The 20,035-nt window shown below is 39.0% G+C and overlaps 1 protein-coding gene across 1 annotated transcript; it reads right to left on the bottom strand.

Annotated features, from left to right (window-relative positions):
- Nucleotides 1-16,996: 16,996 nt before the first annotated feature.
- On the bottom strand, nt 16,997-19,879 carry LOC146375014 (otoraplin-like). Its single transcript, XM_084948602.1, has 4 exons — nt 18,026-19,879; nt 17,769-17,908; nt 17,396-17,506; nt 16,997-17,290 (listed from the first exon to the last, which is right to left on the bottom strand). The coding sequence occupies exons 1-4, from the start codon at nt 18,138-18,140 to the stop codon at nt 17,267-17,269; spliced, it is 390 nt and encodes a 129-aa protein (XP_084804728.1). The 5' UTR covers nt 18,141-19,879; the 3' UTR covers nt 16,997-17,266.
- Nucleotides 19,880-20,035: the final 156 nt, after the last annotated feature.

The following is a 20,035-nucleotide window of genomic DNA, read 5'->3' as shown; positions in this document are numbered from 1 at the left end:
TCTGTCTGCAGTTATTACAGAAAGAAAAAAAGAATTCTTTGAAATGCAAGTAGTACAAACTGCTCACCTCTCACAATCAATATAAAGTTACACAATAAATGAGGGTTTTAATTTTAATTTAATGTTAAAATTAATAATATATATGTGATACTTTTATAATAATACATAAATACAATGCATTTACATCATGCTCTTTATCTGAGATTGCTGGCACTGCTTGCTGTGCAGCTCTGCATCTCCCAAAAGATTCTTTTGAATTTCCCTTGAGTTTTATAACAGTTTGTACATAAGAGATCTGTTTGTAGCTTGTGGGTGGATGAATAAAGTCAGATTTTTAGAGGTTTCGAGTAAGTGCATGAAATCCTGAGAAAATGTGAAATAAATTAATGAATCATTTGAAGAAACATGTTTTAGCTCATATTAAGGAAGGCATCCTCTTAACTCAAGTTTGCTTGTTAACTCATGAAGTAGAAATTTGTTATCCATTCAATTTTAATTGATCCAATTCTCCACATCTCACTGCAGTGGTTGTTCTATGAAACATATTATAAAAATAGCATTTTAAAGTTGAAATATTGCTGATGTTCAGCACTGGAAAGTTTTGTTTCCACAAGCATGTACTATCATAAGTTAATTAAAGAGCTCAACCTCTGGCAACCTTTGGATACAGGATAAGTTACAGTGGAATTTAATTTACAACTGGACAACCATCTATTAAAAAACTGGCTTTGCAGAGATGGCATTACATAAATGGAGTTGTTAAAAGGCATTGATGTGTATCTGCAGTAGTGTTGGAGGAGGTGCTGAGAATCATGGCTCTTTAATTTTTCATATTTGCCCAAGGCTGTAGAGAAAGCAGGGTGCCTGTCAGAGTTTGGGCAAGAGGTAGAGAGATTAGACTGACAGCTACAAGGTGATAAACGGCAAATAATCAAACACGCACACACACATACACACACACGGGCACTCACACACACACACACACACACACACACAATGAAACCCACTGATTGCTAAACCACGACAAAGCCTCTGCAGCCTTTACCAACCTTTCAACCAGACAAGAAAAAAAACACCATTGATATTTCACGCTGAACTTTATATTGTGTTTCCAAAGATAAAATCAAATAAACACTGAAACAACCAAGACATTTACATCTGATTCCAGTTTCTTAATATATTTTGTGCGCAGAAATCATAAATATTTTAAGACTATAGAGAAAATGCATTCCCTGTGACTCATTTAAATGTTGAGCCCACACTCTAAAAATTGAACATTCAATGAGAGAGCAAGTGTGTCTCTTTTTCTTGGGAAACCTGCAAAGCAAAACATTAATATATTGCAGTTCTGCTCTTTGTTAGTGCCACATATGTTAGGAGCCACATGGAGGGAGAGGCAACGATAGAAATGACAGAAGCTTGTCTTATCTCCCTCAGTAGTTAAGCTGTCATTTCAGAGGCAATCCTCTAATGCTTCAGCAGTGCTGGCTAGTGTTGTGGGATGGGATGTCTCTGAGCGAGTTGGGGGTTATGGTTGCTATACTCACAATGATTGCAGATAGTTTCAGCAGCCTCATATTTGATGGTTTTGTTTGCTCTCTCTTCTGTCTCTTTCTGTATGTTTCTCTGTTCCACTCTACCTATGATATAAGCAGCTACTGCATGTCGATCTGCCCCTGTGATGTATGATGACGGCCTTTATGGGTAGACCTGGGTAGGCAGACATCAAAATTCAAACAACACTGGTCTTTCATGATTTCACGGAGGTTGCAAGTAATCATTACTTTAGTGTCTCTTCCTTTAGATCATTCAATTTGGCTTTGACTGCGGTTCAGGCATCGTGCAAACCAAATATAAATGATGCATAAGTTGACATATGTAAAATTGGATTTTTGGTTGATCTCATTGCTCTAAAAATTGAGAATAGTTCATTTTACAGACTCGAGACATGAATACGAGGATGTAAAACTGTATTGACCAGATCTATTATATTCCATCGGAGCAGCTGGAGAAGAGGTTAACAGGGAGCTGCAAGAAGAGGGATTATATGTTGGTCTTAATGTGCTATGAGGCAGACAGCACATGGCCAGCTCAGGTGCAAACACCAGCCTGATTTGTCATGGACCACTCAGCTCAGCACCGAGGAAGATTAAACTGAAGTCATCACTCTCTCTATTCTTCCTGCAAAACACTGTATCATTTAACATTTCCTCCCCCCATCAAAGCTACTGAACTTGTCATGTTTCATTGTAAGTGCTGTTTACATCCCCTCAGTAGGTCTGAGGGAGTCTCAGGAAAGCCCGTTCTATCCTTGGGGAAACAGGTAATTCAAGTTACCACAGCCCACAGCTTTCATATGAAAAGTCCAAAGCTACACTGCTGTGATGTTTTGATTTTTCTCTCTGTGGGGTGCTAGCTAATATGGTGCTATTGATATTCCTGTCTGTGCTTCTGTTTAGCCTTGAGCTAATAATATAAACCATGAAATACTGTAATACATCTATCAATATAAGTGTAGGTGAGCCACATTCTACTTGTGTTTAATATGCAGCAACATGATGTAAACTGACTGGAGTAAAAACTCACTATATCCGTTTTGGTTGTATTGAAAATATACTATGTTGTGCACATGTTTTAAACTGCTAAAATATCGTCACTTTTTCGATTGATGTTTTGGCCAGCTGCCGATTGTGATTTTGCGAGCAAATCTATTTATTTCTCAAGCAGAGGAAAAGAATAAGTCTGTTTTTTATTCTCCCCATTACACTTAGTGCACAATTTTTCCAAGTATCTCCTGAAAATGTAGTCAATTAAATACCAGGAATACAGGGAAAATGAGAAATTTCAACTATTCCTTTACAAACGTTAAATATACATGGAAATACAGTATATAAGGCAAAAACAGGGTTTGTAAAGTTTTAATGCGCTTGAAAGTTAATATTTGGTATGACCACGTTTAAGCTTTCTTATTATTTCTTTAAGTTGTAATAGCTTTGGGGAGGCTATTGTGTGTTTTGTCTGTCCAGGCACTCTCTTGCTGCATTAGGAGTGTATTTAGGATCATTACCATGCTGAAAAACGCCATCTAGATGGTAGCTTTTGTTGCACCCTCAGAGAGACATGACTCCATTCTCCTTTTTGCAACTTTATTCTCCTCAGTTCAGGTTTGGAGTTTACAGGCAGCATAGCGCATCATCAGCAAAACATTGCTTTCACGTCCCAGACACTGTTTTTTTCCTTTTTTTCTGCGCTTACTGATGACGTCACTCATCTGAACTCTGACCTCCTGCAGCTAGTGAACTACATAAATTACAGTTTTTCTCAAATGTTAAAACATAAAAGCCAATCCTGTAACCCAAATGACCAGTAGTCTAAACACATTTACTAAATGTAGCCACCATATTCCAGTACCATAAACACATGTCACATGAAGACACAATTCACAAAACACAACCCTCTGTACTCATAAATCTAAACACATTTTTCCTTGCTAAAACACATGTTGCAAAACAACTCTGCTCATATTCTCAAATGAAAGCCCATGTGATGCAAAATGCTTGCCACAGTCACCAATCTTTGAACACAGGGAACACACCTGGCGTCAGTCACTACACACAACGACTCAAAATTGAAGACACCTGTTGCTAATGATGTGACCCCACCTATAAAAGCATAGTTTGGTGAAGATGCCAAACAATCACAATGGATGAAGGCATTCGAGCGTGCGGAAGGAGAAGAGCTGCAGGCCAAAGAGGAAGAGGGGTTGAGATCAGAGGAGGAAGAGGTGAAGGCCTAAGAAGAAGAGGAGTTCGGAGTAGAGGAGGAAGAGAAGGAGGCCAACAAGAGAGAGGAGAAGGTCCAGGTGGGAGAAGAAGACAACCTCGCACCATCATAACAGATGATATGTGAGCAACAGTAATTGATCATGTCATTGGCCATGGCATGACAATGGCTGAAGCGGGACGAAGAGTACATCCAAACCTGAGTAGGTTCACCGTGGCCACCATTATCAAGGCATTTAGACAACACAACAGGTATAGTACGCTATTGCTTTCTTTGTCACACTACAGTTTTACAGGCCTGTGAAAGTGGTCTGTTACTTTACATGTAGTTTTACATATAAATCAGTCAATTGACAACACATGTTTCTTTCTTTAGAGCTGAAAGGATGCCACATAGAGGTGGGAGGGTTGCCATATTCACAGCGGCACAAGAAACCCTCATTGCAGATATGGTCCGTGAGAACAACTGCATTAGACTCCGAGAGATCAGAGACAAAGTCATTGCAGATAATGTAAACTTTGAGAATATTGATGCTGTCAGCGTGTCCACAATAGACCGAGTTCTCCGGCGCCAACAGATGAGGATGAAACAGGTCTACAGGGTTCCCTTTGAGCGCAACTCTGCGCGACACATAGAACAACGTTACGAGTATGTGCAAGTACGTATACATCCATGTCCACAGTACAGTTAGTGGACATACTGTGTTGCTTAGTGGCCTACATTACTTCTGGACAATACTGTGCTACCTGATTGACCGTTCTGAACACCTGTACGCTTTTCCATGTTCACAGAGGATAATGCAGTTGGACGCGATGGCCAGACCCCATGAGTACCTCTTCCTGGATGAGGCTGGCTTCAACCTCCAGAAACGAAGGCGAAGAGGCCGTAACATCATTGGCCAAAGAGCCATCACTGAGGTTCCTGGCCAACGGGGGGGTAATATTACTCTTTGTGCAGCTATGGGTACGGAGGGGCTTGTCCACCGGCATGCTGTCCTTGGGTCTTACAACACCCAACGTCTCCTCACCTTCCTAGAGGAGCTAAAAGACATCCTCCTGGACCGTCAACAACACCATCCTAGGCTAGCACATCACATGTATGTGATCATTTGGGACAACGTCCGCTTCCACAAAACACACCAAATCAGAGAGTGGTTCACCACCAACAGTGACCACTTTTTAAACGTCTGTCTGCCACCCTACTCCCCTTTCCTGAACCCTATAGAGGAGTTCTTCTCATCATGGAGATGGAAGGCGGGCAATGGAGCTGGCCTGTGCTGACATCCCAGTGGAGGCCTTCCAGGGATGGATTCGCCATTCCAGGGCGTTTTTCCCGCGGTGCCTAGCAAGGGACAATATAGCCTGTGATGTGGATGAGGTGATGTGGCCCAATGCAGCTCGGCGACATGATGCCGCACAGTGACAGTGTGTAATACTGTAAAAAGACCGTGTAGACAATAAAAAAGACTTCACACCCTGATCATGTTTCCGAGAGTACTGTTGTGTGCGATAGATTCTGTTTTTGCATTGAGTTGTTACAGTAGTGTACGTACATGCAGGATGTTTTTATAGATTTATAGTCTTCATGTGAAACTCACAAATCTAAATGCCTAATCCTCTGCAGGGTTCTATGACGATCCGTTACTGTACAGTTTATAAAAATATGCATTGGCAGTTATGAACCAAAGATTGAAATTGAGCATTGTGTTTTCAATTGTTTTGCTGTAGTGTGTAATGCTGTGTATAGTGTTTACAGTTTTGACAGCTTCGAGCTGCTCTCTTGGTGTGGGAGTTTGAGTTTTGCAGTGGGAAGGTGTGGTTGTGTTTATGTAGCTTTAGAGAAGGGTGTTGTGTTTGGACATTGGGGGACCTGGTGGTAACGTTTGTGACATGTGTTTTAGCATTTGAGAAAAACTGTAACTAGAAATGTATCCAAAAATAAAACACAATTAAATAAGAATAGTCTTTAGAGATTTTCCCAACGATTCAGAAAATGTAAGTTTTATAACTACTTTTAGAGCACAACACTTTTAAATGTTGTTGAATGGTGAATCAAAATCTGAGTGATTAAAAAAATCTCCAACAATAAAATGGCTGAAATGTAGCCCCAAACCATGACACAGATTCCACCATGTTTCATTCAGGTACAGCTGAGATACATTCACTGTTGTACATATTAATGACAATTTCAACCCAAAAATGTCAAATCTGGATTCATCACTCTTTAAGACCTGTTGTCATGTCTCATGTTCTGTGTCAAGTCTTTGCTGGATACTTTTTTATATTTCTTTAGGACATAGCTTTTAGATACTGTTCATCTGTTGTAGATAGATTTCTAAGCCTGCCACTTTTACTTTTGCGCTCCACTTGTCCAGTTTTCTTGGATGTTTTAACAAGACTCTGCAGACCATGCTGAAATATGCCAAGTTTTTAGCTAATAGCTCTTTGGAAATCACCTTCTTGGTGCACAACATTTATTTTATGCCTGTCAAACTATGTTATCATTAGCATTTTTCATGGTTTCAACTAAATTAATGGAACACCTTGTGCGTTTTTGTGACAGGCTGCTAGTAGCAAAGTGCCCTAAGATCAGGGGCTAAACAGAATGATTAGGGCACTTTTGGTTAATGAGTAATTAAATCTCATAGGCAGGTTACTGCATATTACTAGTGAATGAGTTCATTTTTCCTGAGCTGCAGCCTGTCATCGCTTCCAGTGACAGCAGAGAGGTACTAGCTCAGTAATAACAAAATAATGACGTCCCACAGCCTGCTTATAGTCTCATCGCACAGATTTTTCTTCTCATTTCTGTAATGTGTTCATGGTGCAGATGCAAAGTTGCTAAACAGTCAGTAATGACTATTCAGCACATAGAATTTAATAGTCTGAAAATGTAAATCTTACATGTGCTGTGCTAAATAATTTTAGAGTTTTAAAATCAGATATTGAATCTCTACATTATGTTTTGGTTTTTGTGAAACATCTTGTAAAACTAACTCAAGTAATTACTGAAGCAATTCAAAGATTGCACAAACATATCAAGCAGTTTAATATAGCCTTTACAGTGATGAACTTTGGACTGGTTACACCTTGGGTATTGTTACTAGGTTACATCAAAGGCAGCAGACATCAATTTTTTATTTAAAATGATGCAGAATAAATTCACTCACTGACTTCTACCTTTTATACAAGCTTTATATTCACAGTGTCAGTGCAGCTTGCATAACATCTGCTTAGATCTTGTTGAATTGCGTTGGTTAAATCCACAAAGAGCAGTGAATAAATAGCAGAACAGGCCAGCTGATCATATTCCGTACACACACACAAAAAAAAATCTACATTGTTATATGACTTGGAGACACAAATCCCCCGGGTGTAACAGATCAGTCAAATCACAGCTACCTGCTGTAGCATCCTCTTCTCAGTAAGGGAGCAGTGCTGTGCTGACTGTGTTGTATTGTGTTCTTCTTCACTCTCTTTTGTGACAAACTTACAAAAACAAAGTTGGAGGTTATTATTGTTATAAATAATGTACAAATGTAGAAAGCAAATTATTTTTAATGTACTGCATGTCATTTATAAGCATACATTTGAGCTGAATGTCTTTACTTGAAATGAGTGATGCTTTATTAAACATCACACAATTTGGTTTTGGTCTCTAGCATCAATGTAGATTGAATCTAAATCGATGCCTGACATCTGAGCACTCTTTGTGTTTTTCACTATAGGTAAATTTATTACCCAATCAAAAAAGTGCTGTCTCAAGATACAATGCATTATGATTAACAGTCCATTAACAAGCATACCATAAAGCTAAAACTCTGGCTTAACTCTGACTATGATTAAGAGTGTGTAAATATAATAGTAATTGATTGCCCTTAAATTACATTCATTCATTTAATCTGATTTATCCCCATTATTATATTTTTTTAGTGACTGTGCCATTGTCTGTTTATCTGTGTTAGTCATACAACATACCTTGCCTCCATAATTTCTTCTCTTTAGCCAGACTTTTCTGTAAACCCAGAAATAACATGAACTCACTGGGCTTGTACAAAGGCTTAGTATCAAAAGGGGGAAAATGCCCTATATTATCAAAGATGTATTGCTTTCTCAGAAACTGGAAAAACAATACACCATTGTAGCCTGTAGCAATGCGGTTCTCACGCAGCTTTCTTCACAAACAGCAGTGAAGGTGAGGCAAGAGCAGCCACCTGCTATGATATTCAGAGTGTGTTCTGAATATAAATTTAGTTTAATTGGAAAAGAAAAACAACTGTGCGAGCAAAGATTATGCATAATCACAATAATTATTTCCCTCTGTGTATTACTTATTTTGAGGTGTGCTTCCTAATGAAGGTGCCACCTAGGAGGGAATAAAGGACATGCAAATTAGCGTTAGGGATGAATCACTTGGAGAGAGGGCCGAGGGCTGAAAAAAAAACATTAAATCTGATTTGATTAATTAACAAACTCACTTTTACTCTGAAGGAAATGGCATCTTTTACAATTTGCCTGAAAATATTAAGACAACAGTGTTTTCTTACTTTAAATTACCAAGTTGTGTCCACATTACATCAATCATTTGGGTTGATTTTCTTCTTCTTCTTAAACTACTGTGACACATTTGTTACTGGGATATCTGAATTTGATTCAAGCAATAATTTTCCTGTCTGCTCACACACTCCCTCCAAAGGTCTGGTTCCCTGCTTTGCTGCTATTTGAAAACAAAGTGATGCCTTTAAACTGCAGTCATTTGGCTGTTGCCACTGCAGTAATGTCAGATCAGCAGTTTTAGGTAGAAAAGTATACTACATTGCTGGCATTGTATTTCATGCCAGTCTCATTTGCGAGAAACTGTTCAGTGTCACATAATGAGATGATTTGTCAAAAGCACAACAGCAATCAGCTAAATGATACCAGTGGGTGCTTTATAGTTTACAGTAAGTTTGAGGATAAGTCAGTCTCATCACTGTGACAAGCATTCATGCTCAGCATGTATTCAGAAATTATGTTGATGTTATGACTACAGCAGTTTAATTGCCATTAGTAGTGTATCATGCTGCGTGCCCCCAACATGCCAGATTCAAACACCATTTGCTGCTGATGATTTTGATTGGACACTGTGGAAAATATTACCTCAAAGTTAATTTTTACTAATCAAGCCTTCTGAGCTGGACCTAGTCCTCACCTACTCATAGCACTGCCAACTTTCCCATTTCCTTTCATACGTTCATTAAGTCATCACAGAAATCAGCCACCTCCAATTGAAGGTGTCAGCAATTATTAGCTTTAGTCGAGCTGTGGTATTTGACAGTGACATTGCATGCCTTTTTAAAAAGCCTGCAGAAACACTTTGACCTTTGAACCACCAAAAACACTCATTCCCTGGGTATACATATGTCTCCAAAAAACAATGAGTCTCTAGAAAGTGGTAAAAATACCAAGAGAGGTCAACCTTCGGTTACGGACACTACAGTATACCTGAATGAAGCTAAAAATAGCTAAACAAACCCAGAAAATATTAGAAATGAATGTAAAATGCTCAACATTTCCTAATCAGCTTCTGCAGTATGGCAGTTGCCTCGGTGGCTAATTTCTAATGTGTCTGTGACTACAGGAAGGGGACAGGCCTGGTGACCTTGGCAGGATATCATGACAAAGAGTTTGTATCACTCAAACAACATACACAGCAGTCTCTGTGTGTGGGCTCTGATGCTCTTTCCATTTTAAAAGGACATTAGGGCTAATGGTAATGGTATCTCAGAGGTTTCCAAGCCCCTTTCCAGTACTGTCCTACACGCACAGCCAAAGAGCATAGTCCATTAAGAAAGCAAACAATGTGGATATTTTTCATAGTCCACACAGGGCACAGAGTAAACATAGCTACAACCACAAGCAATTAAAGGCTAATCATGTGCTTTAGCTTTTTACCAGTTCTCAAAATTCTGAAATTATTCTTTAATAACACAAAGGGGTGTTAGAGTAAACATTTCCAGGAATCTGCCCGTAAACTTGCAGGCAACATCCCTTTTACGCATTAGGTACTGTGAGCAAAGTTTATGTGTGGAAAAAAAAATGTGTTGCTGAGCATTGTGCATGTGAATACAATTTTTTTTTCCACGTCGCCAAGCTGCAAAGGCTCATTACAATTATGTGCTTTATGTGTAAACAGAGTACACGTTAGCTATAGACGACTCTCATGGAAACATGGGGTTTGACACCTTTTGGCAGACTCTTAGCACAATTGTGAGAAGCTGCATTGTTTGATCCAGCCTGGGATTAGCATTGGCCACAGACTCCTTTGTAGTCCAGTAACTCCACTGAGTTTCCAGGAGCTAACCGATAAGGCTGCCATTCTGTGTACTGGCTGTGAAGTCAACACAGCTAATTATCAGTTCTCCTCTGGGCTGATTAATTTATTCAGTCTAGACTAATTTATTTAATCGGGTAAAGGTAATTCATTTGAATGGAGTTTTATTTTCACGCTTTCACTTCCCAACTTAAATAACCATAGCCACTTAATATTCTTTTTATTATCAAAAGCTGTTTGCCCCATTGTAGCCAGTCGACTGTGGATGATGTGTATTGCTTCCTTGAACACCTTCTTCACATTTCCATCATGTCATTCTAAAAACAGGCTGTGAGCAAAGTGTGTAAATAAACACTGCACTTGCTGCTCCAGGAGGGTCAATAAAACTACAAACAGAAATGCATTTAGAGATCCTCAATGAGAATCTCATTGTTCATTCCACCCCTGCAATTTGTGAGGATAGCCCAGCAAATCAATACAAGGACCATTAAGCTTAACAAACCTGGTTTGTCTATAAACTGCCTGCAGGCTCTCTAGGACAGCCTGCCTACCTGTAAAGGCTTAAAGGCAGGTGGTTTATATAAAGCAGAAGGAAATTTGCCTCTGACACAGTGTATCCTGACATTTGCTTGTCACTTAATACCAAGAACCTTTCAGGTGTCATGTGGTGACGTAGATAACCCCTCACATAACACAACAAATGTATGCCCTTGCACGCGCTCAACCCCCCCCCACCACCATCACTGCTTGGTATGATTTGACATCGTGAAATGGAGCAGTGCATAACCGTTTCCCCATTATGCAAAGTTATATTACAGCTATTTTTTTGTAATCTCTGTCAGTCATGTCATTCTGTGGCAACAACCTCTGGGTGGCTGTAACACTGAGATATGGAACTTGAAAGAAACAGGATGAAACCTAATAGATGAACCACAGCCTAATGCAGCATGCAGACACAATGACACATCAAGATTCAGCGCTGGAAATGAGAGCTGCTATTAAAAGTCCAACTCTATATATTTACTCTGAACTGATAGCACAGCTTTTAGCTTGAAAGAATGACATATGCCTCACTGTATATCTGTTTATTGCTATTAACCTCTGTTCATTAGAGCATTCATTTATTTTAATCATTTTAAGTTTTCCATTAATGTTTAGTTAACAATCACTATTAACAGCATACTACTTCTTCTTCTGCATAACAAATCATATTCCCTGTAAAATATTACTGTATAATTACATTAATGTTTCCTGTTGTTTAATAAAACAATATTGTTGTGGGATTGTTACTGTGAAAGTACAATTTTTACAAAAAAGTATTGCATAAGAAAATATTTAGATTTTTTTTCCTCTGTAAAACTCCACACAAGAGTATTTTGCTGCCTTCAGACACTTTTGCAAGCAGAAACACATGCAACAAACAATTTTTTTCACCACTTAATTGCCTTACTTAGCCTTGCTGCTTTTGTAATGGGTAATTGGTTGTCATGACAGTCTATTCATAGCTCAGAAGCCTGAGCAAAAAAAAAAAAACCCTTACCAAATATATTTGAAGACAGCATGTACAAGATCACTGATGGAAGCTTTCCTCTACTCTAATGTCTAGTAATAAAGGAAATTACAGAGTCTTGCTAATATCATGCAAACATGCTGAACTGGGTTTAGTTTATTCTTTGTGGTGGTGCAAGCAAATGTATTATTTATGTATGAGGTATCTGCGAACGCTGCAATTATTTAACAAAATGAAACAGGAAATTAGCTTGCACATTTAAAGCTTACGAAAACCCATGTTTGCAGGTAACATGATCATACTCACAACCTAGGTAGATTTCATCAGATGAGTCTCTGTGTGCAAACATGACGAAAAGAGGACAGATCTTAAAATATTCAGTCTTTGAGCTGTTGCAGAAAAACATGCAAAGCCAGCGTTCACTAAGGTCTGTTCAGAAAAGAAAGCACTATTACTGTAAGCTGCTAATGAGATATATACATTATGCTTAAGTGGACTGGCTTACAACAGATTTCTGCATGCTTCGTTCAGTCATGGTGATTATCTGTTAGCGCTATTCACAAGAATTTAGATTAAACTTTTTATCATTGTCGACAATTAAACGCTGCAAAATACTAATTATAGGAGCTGATGTTTGGATGATGTATTTCCACCTTTTGGAACACTACAATTGCTGGTCTTCAATTATGTATGTATCTTCTAGCACATCTACTACTAATTTGTTAGAGCTGTTTCAGAATGGTACCTCTCTAATTTGTAAAACAAAATATTACAGGTTAATGCTGCCAATTTCCTCATGGTCACGTTCATTTCCTGTCTTGACCTTTTGACCTACAAGAACTTCACTGGCCGAACAGTTAAGGTTAACTGCTGTATATAACTAATTTCTTGAATCGTGAAGGTCCTGCTGTACACTGCTAACCTTCCAAACACCCGCCGTCATGCACAAACGCACAGTAACCTTTCCCTGTCACTGTGGTAACCTTTCTGGTAACCACAGTGACAGGCAAAATAGAGGGGGGGAAGTAATGGAAGGAAGTTAGCCCTCTCGGTTGGAGAAGGCTGACCTGTGGAGTTGGGTTTGTTCAGGTGCGACATAAATGTAGGCGACGAAGGTAAGGAAACTGAAATAACAGAAACTCTTTTTGACAGCTCGCCTTCTCTTTACCAAACTCACACTTCCTATGAGATATTAACCAAGTTCACTGAGGGGGTACAGGTATTAATTTCACTGGAAAAGTGCAACTTATTTCACTCTATATCTCAGCTGCCCCCCTTTTATCCATGAATACAGGTTTTCAAATGCCTACCAGAATATAACAGTAAATATCAAACAGTAGATACAACTGACTCCTGAGCTATTTGGAGGGTTGAACAAGAAATGAAATCACTGGGTTCTTCGTGTCATTGCTTGACAGAGAATTGGGGGGAATTACACTAGCTGGTGTAATTATATGAGTCAGACATAACACAGACACACACACTCTAAGAGAGCAAGAATGTAAGATAGATAAATACAATGAGAGAAAAATAATATTATTGAAGCTGCACTTTCTTCTCACTTCTATTATGACTTATCCTTGAAATACAGCAGCAATACACTTGGCATGGCCTGCTGATGTGCACGCATTTTTTTGACACAAAACATGGATGACAAATGCACTTTGAAATCTAGAGTAAATTAAAGCAAGAAGGCCACCATACATCCTCAGGCTAAAGCAGTGATTGATTCGTGCCGACTGATTGATTGACTGGTTGAAACAAGCAGTGAGCTGGCATTTTCTGACATCCTTGAAGAAAATTAGTGCAGACAAAGCCTATTTTTCAAGCACCTTGAAGACACTACTGATTAAGTCAAATGCTGCCCCTAGTCGTGTATGCATACATAACCGGAGAGAATGTTCCATCACACAAATGCACAAGTTATCAAAGTTTTGATGACAGAGTGGGATTTTCTCAATGACTGCACAAGGAAAATGCACACGTCAAGCACTTTTGGGCAGTTTTTGTCAAGTGTCTGTTCAGGGGATGGTGTGCGTGTGTGTGTGTGTGTAACCATTACAGAGGTTGCTTCCTAACACTGGCTGTGTTTGTCATTGTTAGAATGGTTTGGCATGCTATTATGGGTAAAAAAGTTTAAAATAAAGATAGGTGCTGATTGGTCTCTTTCTGTACTTCTGTATGACATTAAATGTCATACATACTTGAGGGCTGTATATAGTGTTACTACTGGGCACACTGAGTACCATGGCTTTAGTGTTCAGGAAATTGGTGTTCTCTCTGTCCTTTTCCTGAGCAAGAAATAACCCTTTTTCCACTGGAAAAAATATATAAAAGCAACAGTTGAAGCAAATTGAGCTGTTTCCATTAGAAAAAGTGAGGATGGGTCATCCTGTGTACGAGGACTGCACAGCAGGTATTTGCTTCAGCTGTTCTTCTCCTCTCCTTCTCTTACTTTTCATTAGTTTTCATTTGATGTCAATTATGCAGTTTTTTTAGATTATATTTATATAATCTAAAAATATAATCTAAAATATATATATTTATATTTTAGATATACATTTATTTTTAAAAAAAAAATCCCCTCTTGTCCCTGTTGTCCTTCAAGCTTGGGTCCTCTACCAGAGGTCTGGGAGCTTGAGGGTCCTGTGCGGTATCTTTGCTGTTCCTAGAACTGCGCTCTTCTGAACAGAGATCTTGGCTGCTATTCCTGGGATCTGCTGGAGCCACTCGCCTAGCTTGGGGGGGTCACTGCACCGAGTGCTCTGATTACCACTGGGACCACTCGAGCTCTTTTCTGAGCCCTTGGTACTTCTCTAGCTTCTCCTGTTCCTTCTTCCTGATGTTGCAGTCATTAGGTATCGTTACATCTATCACTACAGCCGTTTTCCTTTGCTTTTCCACTACTACTATTTCCGGTTGGTTAGCCGTCTGTATCTGGAAGTCCCAGGATCTTAGCTCGGTCATTCTCGACCATCGGATGTCTCCCATTTTGACCTCGGGACTTCCAGGCCATACTCGGCACAGATATTCTGCTGGCAATTTGGTTATGACGTTCCATGTATGCCCTGCCTGCTAGCATCATGCACTTATGTGCTGCTATGTGCTGAATTGTCTCAGCGGCATCTTTACACAGCATGCACCTGAGATCTTGCCTGGTGTGGTACACCCCTGCCTCTATGGAGCTTGTACTTGTTTGTGGCCATCTTCTTGATGTACTTGTGGATGTTCATTGTCTCCTCCTGGACCGTGGTACTGATACTCACTAGCCCCCCAGCGTCCTTCCTTCCACTTAGCTCATATCCGAGGTAGGCTTGGTTAGCATGGGGGGTCTAGCTCGGGGACCCTTACTGGATACAAACGCCCTGGTTGGGAGTCGAACTCACAACTCCTGTTTCAAAGGCGTGGAACGGTATATACTATTTTTATCTTTTTCTTTCTTTCTTATTATTTCTTTGTTTTTTTTAAAAATGTATCGCCACCAATTGGATCACATAGACAAGCAAAGCATTTTTTGGCCATGGCAACTTTGGAAAATTCTAAAGGAAGATGCATATCACGTCTTAAATGTCACACTTCGCTGGCAGCCAGCCCCGAGGTTGTTGATTTCCAAGCTCCACGGGGGCACTATGCCGCTGACCGCAGAGGTGTGGGTGGGATACAAGGTGGAAGGAGGAAAAAAGTGTTTCTTGCGTTTGCCAGCTGCTCCTTTAGCTCACACAGAAGAAACACACAAACATGCACATACATCAATCTCTTCTGTCACAGTTTCACTGCCTGTCACCATGGTGACACCCTAAAGCTACAGCTGTCTGACAGAACACTGACTGAACTTGCCGTGATTTGTGTATTTTGTGGATTTGCATAGGCTTACACAAATACTCTCGCAACTTCAATTGGCAATCAGCTGAAAAAAAGCAGAGTTTTTCACCTCTTTAGGTCAAATGTTAATAACAATCACAGAATTCATCATCCACTTCCTCTGTGGATGCTGTGCAATGATTAGAATTTCATTCAAATATGAACACGTATTAAAACAGATGTTGTTTTCCTAACATGAAATTATTTTCAGAAGTGCTTCAGGAAATGTTTCACTCTTCTCTTCTCTTCTCTTCTCTTGCTCTATCAGACCCTTGCCCCAGGCATGTTTTTTTCTGAGTGACATTCACTGGTGGCACATTTAAAGCAGGTTAATATTGATCTGGGCTGAGCAGGTGATGGGTTAAATTGATTATGTATGTGACAGCCCTATTTCCTAAACTTGTAAAGCTTACTAAAGAATGCCTCCAGTCAAACAGAAATAAACAAGATGAAAATGCACAATTTTGCAGTAGTATCAAAAAATCTGTGCATTCAGTAGTGATGTGAGAGACTTCTTGAGATGGCAGAGACACTAAATGGCAGCTCTGAAATGAATGAACTAAATCATAGTCTTCCTTTATCAAAATGAAATGTCTAACTTTGATAATCCACAGTTGGAAACGTCAAAGGAAGATTTGATTGAGATGTTATATTCAGCACTTTATCTGGGTGGGTACTGTGACGCAGAAATAAAAAAAAAAGACTGATGATTCAAAACCAATCAAAAGGAGATTTAAATCATCCTTTGGAAAGAGTCTTAACAGCGACAATATGCCAGGCCATGTTTAATCATGACAGATCTTTAGAAACTGCGTGGGCGTGTGGGAGGGTGGGTGAGTGCAGGCAGAGAGACAGACTGGAAGACAACATGCACTCATTTCATACATCGTAACATTTGGGCATTTTAGCACTTTTTTTTTGTATAAAAAAAACGTGGCACTATTCTTTTTTTTTTTTGGAAAAGCGACAACAGTCATAAAATGTGAAAGGGCAATAAGCAGCCTTTGTGAGCTTTTAAGGAGGTCTGACCTGGGTATTTTTCAAATCACCATGGAACATCTAACAGAGCTTTTAGTAAAACAGGTGCATTTTTAGAGAATGCATTCATTTATTTGAAAATTACCACTGTGTTTCTGCTGCTCCATCAAAACATGCTGTCATGTTGTCTCAAATGCAGGTAAAATAAGAATACCCTGACAAAAACAACAAAATAAAATACTTTAAATAGTGTTTTATGTATTTTTGTCACATATATCATCTTTGAATACTTTTTTCTCTATAGGATGAATAAAAATGTAAAATAGAATCTGAATTTAGGCCTTCTGTCCTGAGCTCTTCACACCAGTCATGATACTTTTTTTTAATTAATTCTATTAGATGACATTTCTTTTGAGAACATAGTGGAGTAGAACATAGTAGAATGAATGAAAAGTCAGGATTTTATAAGATGTCTCTGATAACACTACCAAGAAACCTCAACTCCAATAAAAAAAAGACTGTAAGCTTTAGAAAACAAATTTAATCATTTTCACAGCAGCTATTTCTCAGCATAAGCAGCTCCAAGCCAGTTTCTAGATGTGTAATAAAGACAAGTACAATATAATTGCAATTACTAGTCAAGAAAAATCATATAAAAGGTGTCTGGAAAACTCATTTCTTTAACTTTTATATATTTATATAATCAAAATGTTGGAATGATATAGACAAAAAGACTCATTGAGTTAATGTCTGCATACTTTGTCCTTTATAAATGCCAGAGTTACTAACAGAAAGAGTTGACAAGGAAGAGGTTTCAGTCCCTTAATCGCAGTAGAAGTCCATGTCCTGAAAGACAAGCAAAACATCAGACTTCCTAACATGGAATGGAAAAAAAAAAAGTAGTTCATTCATTTAAAAAAAAAGTTGCATAAAAGAATTCAATGTACTAACAGTTGTTTGGATCTTAACTGTGTTTTCTGTAAACCTCTGTGTCTCCTTCACCACAGTTGCAGGGAAGTATCCAATGATGCCCATCTGGTCCACGTACCGCTCACTGTAAATCTGCCAGCAAAAATAATATAACTCCAGCAAATTAGCATGCACCACACTCTATATGTATTATGCATAACCTTTCTTACAAAACTTGACATAATGAAAAGCCTGCTGGTTTCAGATACAGTGGACTCTGATATGCAACCAAATGTCTTTTCTTGTCAGAAAAGCCAGAAGGTTTGTGTTTGTTTACCACAGCTGTTGCACATCTTCTGTCTTTCACAACTCAAGTGTACAGTGCCATTAAACAGTGTACAAAATCTGCACATACGCTTCCAGACCAGAAGACTCCAGCGCCCTCTGCTGCAATGAGTTTGGAGTACACATAAACCACCTGACCCTTTCTGAGGTTGAGAAATCGGCAGTCAGGAGATATGAAGTCATCCGAGACTGTGGCCATGGAGAGAACATCTAATACAGCACAGGAAAAAATAAAAAAGAAGAATGTGAAACATAAGCATCTACTGTTGATTTTGAAACGTGCTACATCCTGCATGCTGTGCTTCTGTTTTTAATGCTCAGACTTACATGAGCACTCTGCATCTCCGCAAATCTTCTGGTCTGCTAGTTTATCCATGTGGACAGCCCTCGTGGTCTGGTGGAGCAGTCCCACACACAACAGAATCACCAGTGGATAACCCATCCTCGCCAAAAGACCAAGAACAAGCGACTGTTGTGAGTGTGTGTACGTCCGGATGTGAATGCAGATGTTTGATGGAACTTAAGACTATAAAAATCACAAACACTTCTCTCAGCCAGGACAGAATGGGCTGAGCCCCTTCATCACACATCGACTAACCAATCAGTGTCGAGTTTCAGAAATTCCAAACTCTGTAAGTATTCATTTCCATCAGGGGAGTTGGCTGACTTTTCTCAATTCTCAGCCTCTTTGCAGAAAGAAAGTTTGCTGTAAACTGTAAGTGTTACACTCTATAAAAAAAAACACATTTGTAAGCAGTAAAGGCCTTTAAAAGCTATTTCTTTACAGTCAACCAGCTTTAAGATTTAACAAATCGATTTAACCATAAACCATCTTCAATAAATATGCAAATAAAGTACTGTTCAAAAGTCTTATGCTACCACTCATCCCTTTAACTTTTGCTTCCAAGAAGCCAGACTTTGTTGTAATTTTTTAAGTTGTCTTGAGGAGCAGTTCTTTAGTTTTCTTTGTAGGCCTTTCAAAGGTTTTCTTTGAACACTGGCTACTGACTCATTTTCTGTCCACTCTTTGCACCTGACTACTTTCACTGACCGACCTATGAATCACTGAAGCAAAACATGTTTACTTAACTCATAGAATGAACCGGTGTTGAGTCTACACATAACAGACAACTTCGCAAATAATCTATTTTAAATTGTATCTTTAGTAGCTGCCTGTTGCCAAAACACATCAATTGTTCCCATGTCTTTAACCGAATTCCAGAATAATGCACAAGATAACACAGTTTGACAGGTATAAAATAGTATTTTTGCACCAATAAGGCAATTCCAAAGGTGCTATTAGCTAAAATCTTGCTGTATCTCGGCAAAGTGTGCAGTGTGTCCATTAAAACATTTGAAATTGGACAAGTGGGGGACAAAACAAGAAGCAGCCTACAAACCTGTCTATAGCAAATGAAAATCATGCTCTTAATAAACAGGAAAAGATCCACCAGAGACTTGACACGGGACCTGAGATGTATATCTGGGCCTTCAGTTGATCCATCTACTGTTCACTGAAGCTTAATCATCAATTATCTCAGTGGAAGTGTGGCTGCTTAAAAGGGAAGCATGCTTGCATGCTTAAGAAAGGGAAACAGTTAGAAAACGCTGAAGTATGCCATATTACACAAGATCATCATCAATATGTAAAAGGGAGGTCAGGTTAGACGTACAACAGTAAGTGCCTACAGCCCTCTGTGAAACACAGCAGCAGTTGTGTTAGTGTCTTCTTAAAATTGTTGCAAGTATGATTGTAGAAAAGTACCATCAGATCTGCCATGCAATGCCATTTCTGTAGTGTGGGATTTGCAATCGCTTAATTTTGTCAACGATCCAAAACACATTGAAAATGCCTGGATACAAACACACACACTATCAGTCATGGATTGACCTAGACTACTGAAGCAGTGTGGGATCATTTTGATAGCGAAGAGAATGAAAGGCAGCCAACAACCAAAAGAAGAGCTTATAATGTCCTGGGGAACTATTCCTGAAGACTACTTAAAGAAACTGCAAGAAACCTTCCTAAGACAGAGCTCATCATCATGCTGAAGAATAAAGCGGCCATACAAATATTGACTTTCAAGCTCGTTAGACTTATAAAGTTTGTTTTTTACCTTGCAAACTCTGTTTGCTTTTATGTTTGCACACATTTCAATAAAAGCCTGCACCTAGTTCCCACTTTACTAGCAAAATATAAAGAAACAAAGGGTGACAAGACTTTTGCACAGCATTGTGATTCATATCGAGTTTGTTAAATGTTTAACTTACACATCACTTCCTTTGGGTGTCGCTAAAGCGGCTGAAAAAAATATAGGTCAAACTAAATTACTAAAT

The sequence above is a fragment of the Perissodus microlepis genome, chromosome 13 (genome assembly GCF_051167445.1).
Source record: "Perissodus microlepis isolate ML-2025 ecotype Zambia chromosome 13, ASM5116744v1, whole genome shotgun sequence".
Taxonomy (NCBI): domain Eukaryota; kingdom Metazoa; phylum Chordata; class Actinopteri; order Cichliformes; family Cichlidae; genus Perissodus; species Perissodus microlepis.
This window is presented reverse-complemented; position numbering and strand designations above follow the sequence as displayed.

Excerpts from the sequence above, each read along its gene's own strand:
- LOC146375014 (XM_084948602.1), bottom strand. The coding sequence starts at position 18,140 with ATGGGTTATCCACTGGTGATTCTGTTGTGTGTGGGACTGCTCCACCAG. Across the intron at positions 17,507-17,768 it reads GAGTCTTCTGGTCTGGAAGC|ATTTACAGTGAGCGGTACGT; the intron begins GTATGTGCAGAT and ends TTTTGCTGGCAG. Across the intron at positions 17,291-17,395 it reads CAGTTAAGATCCAAACAACT|GACATGGACTTCTACTGCGA; the intron begins GTTAGTACATTG and ends CTTGTCTTTCAG.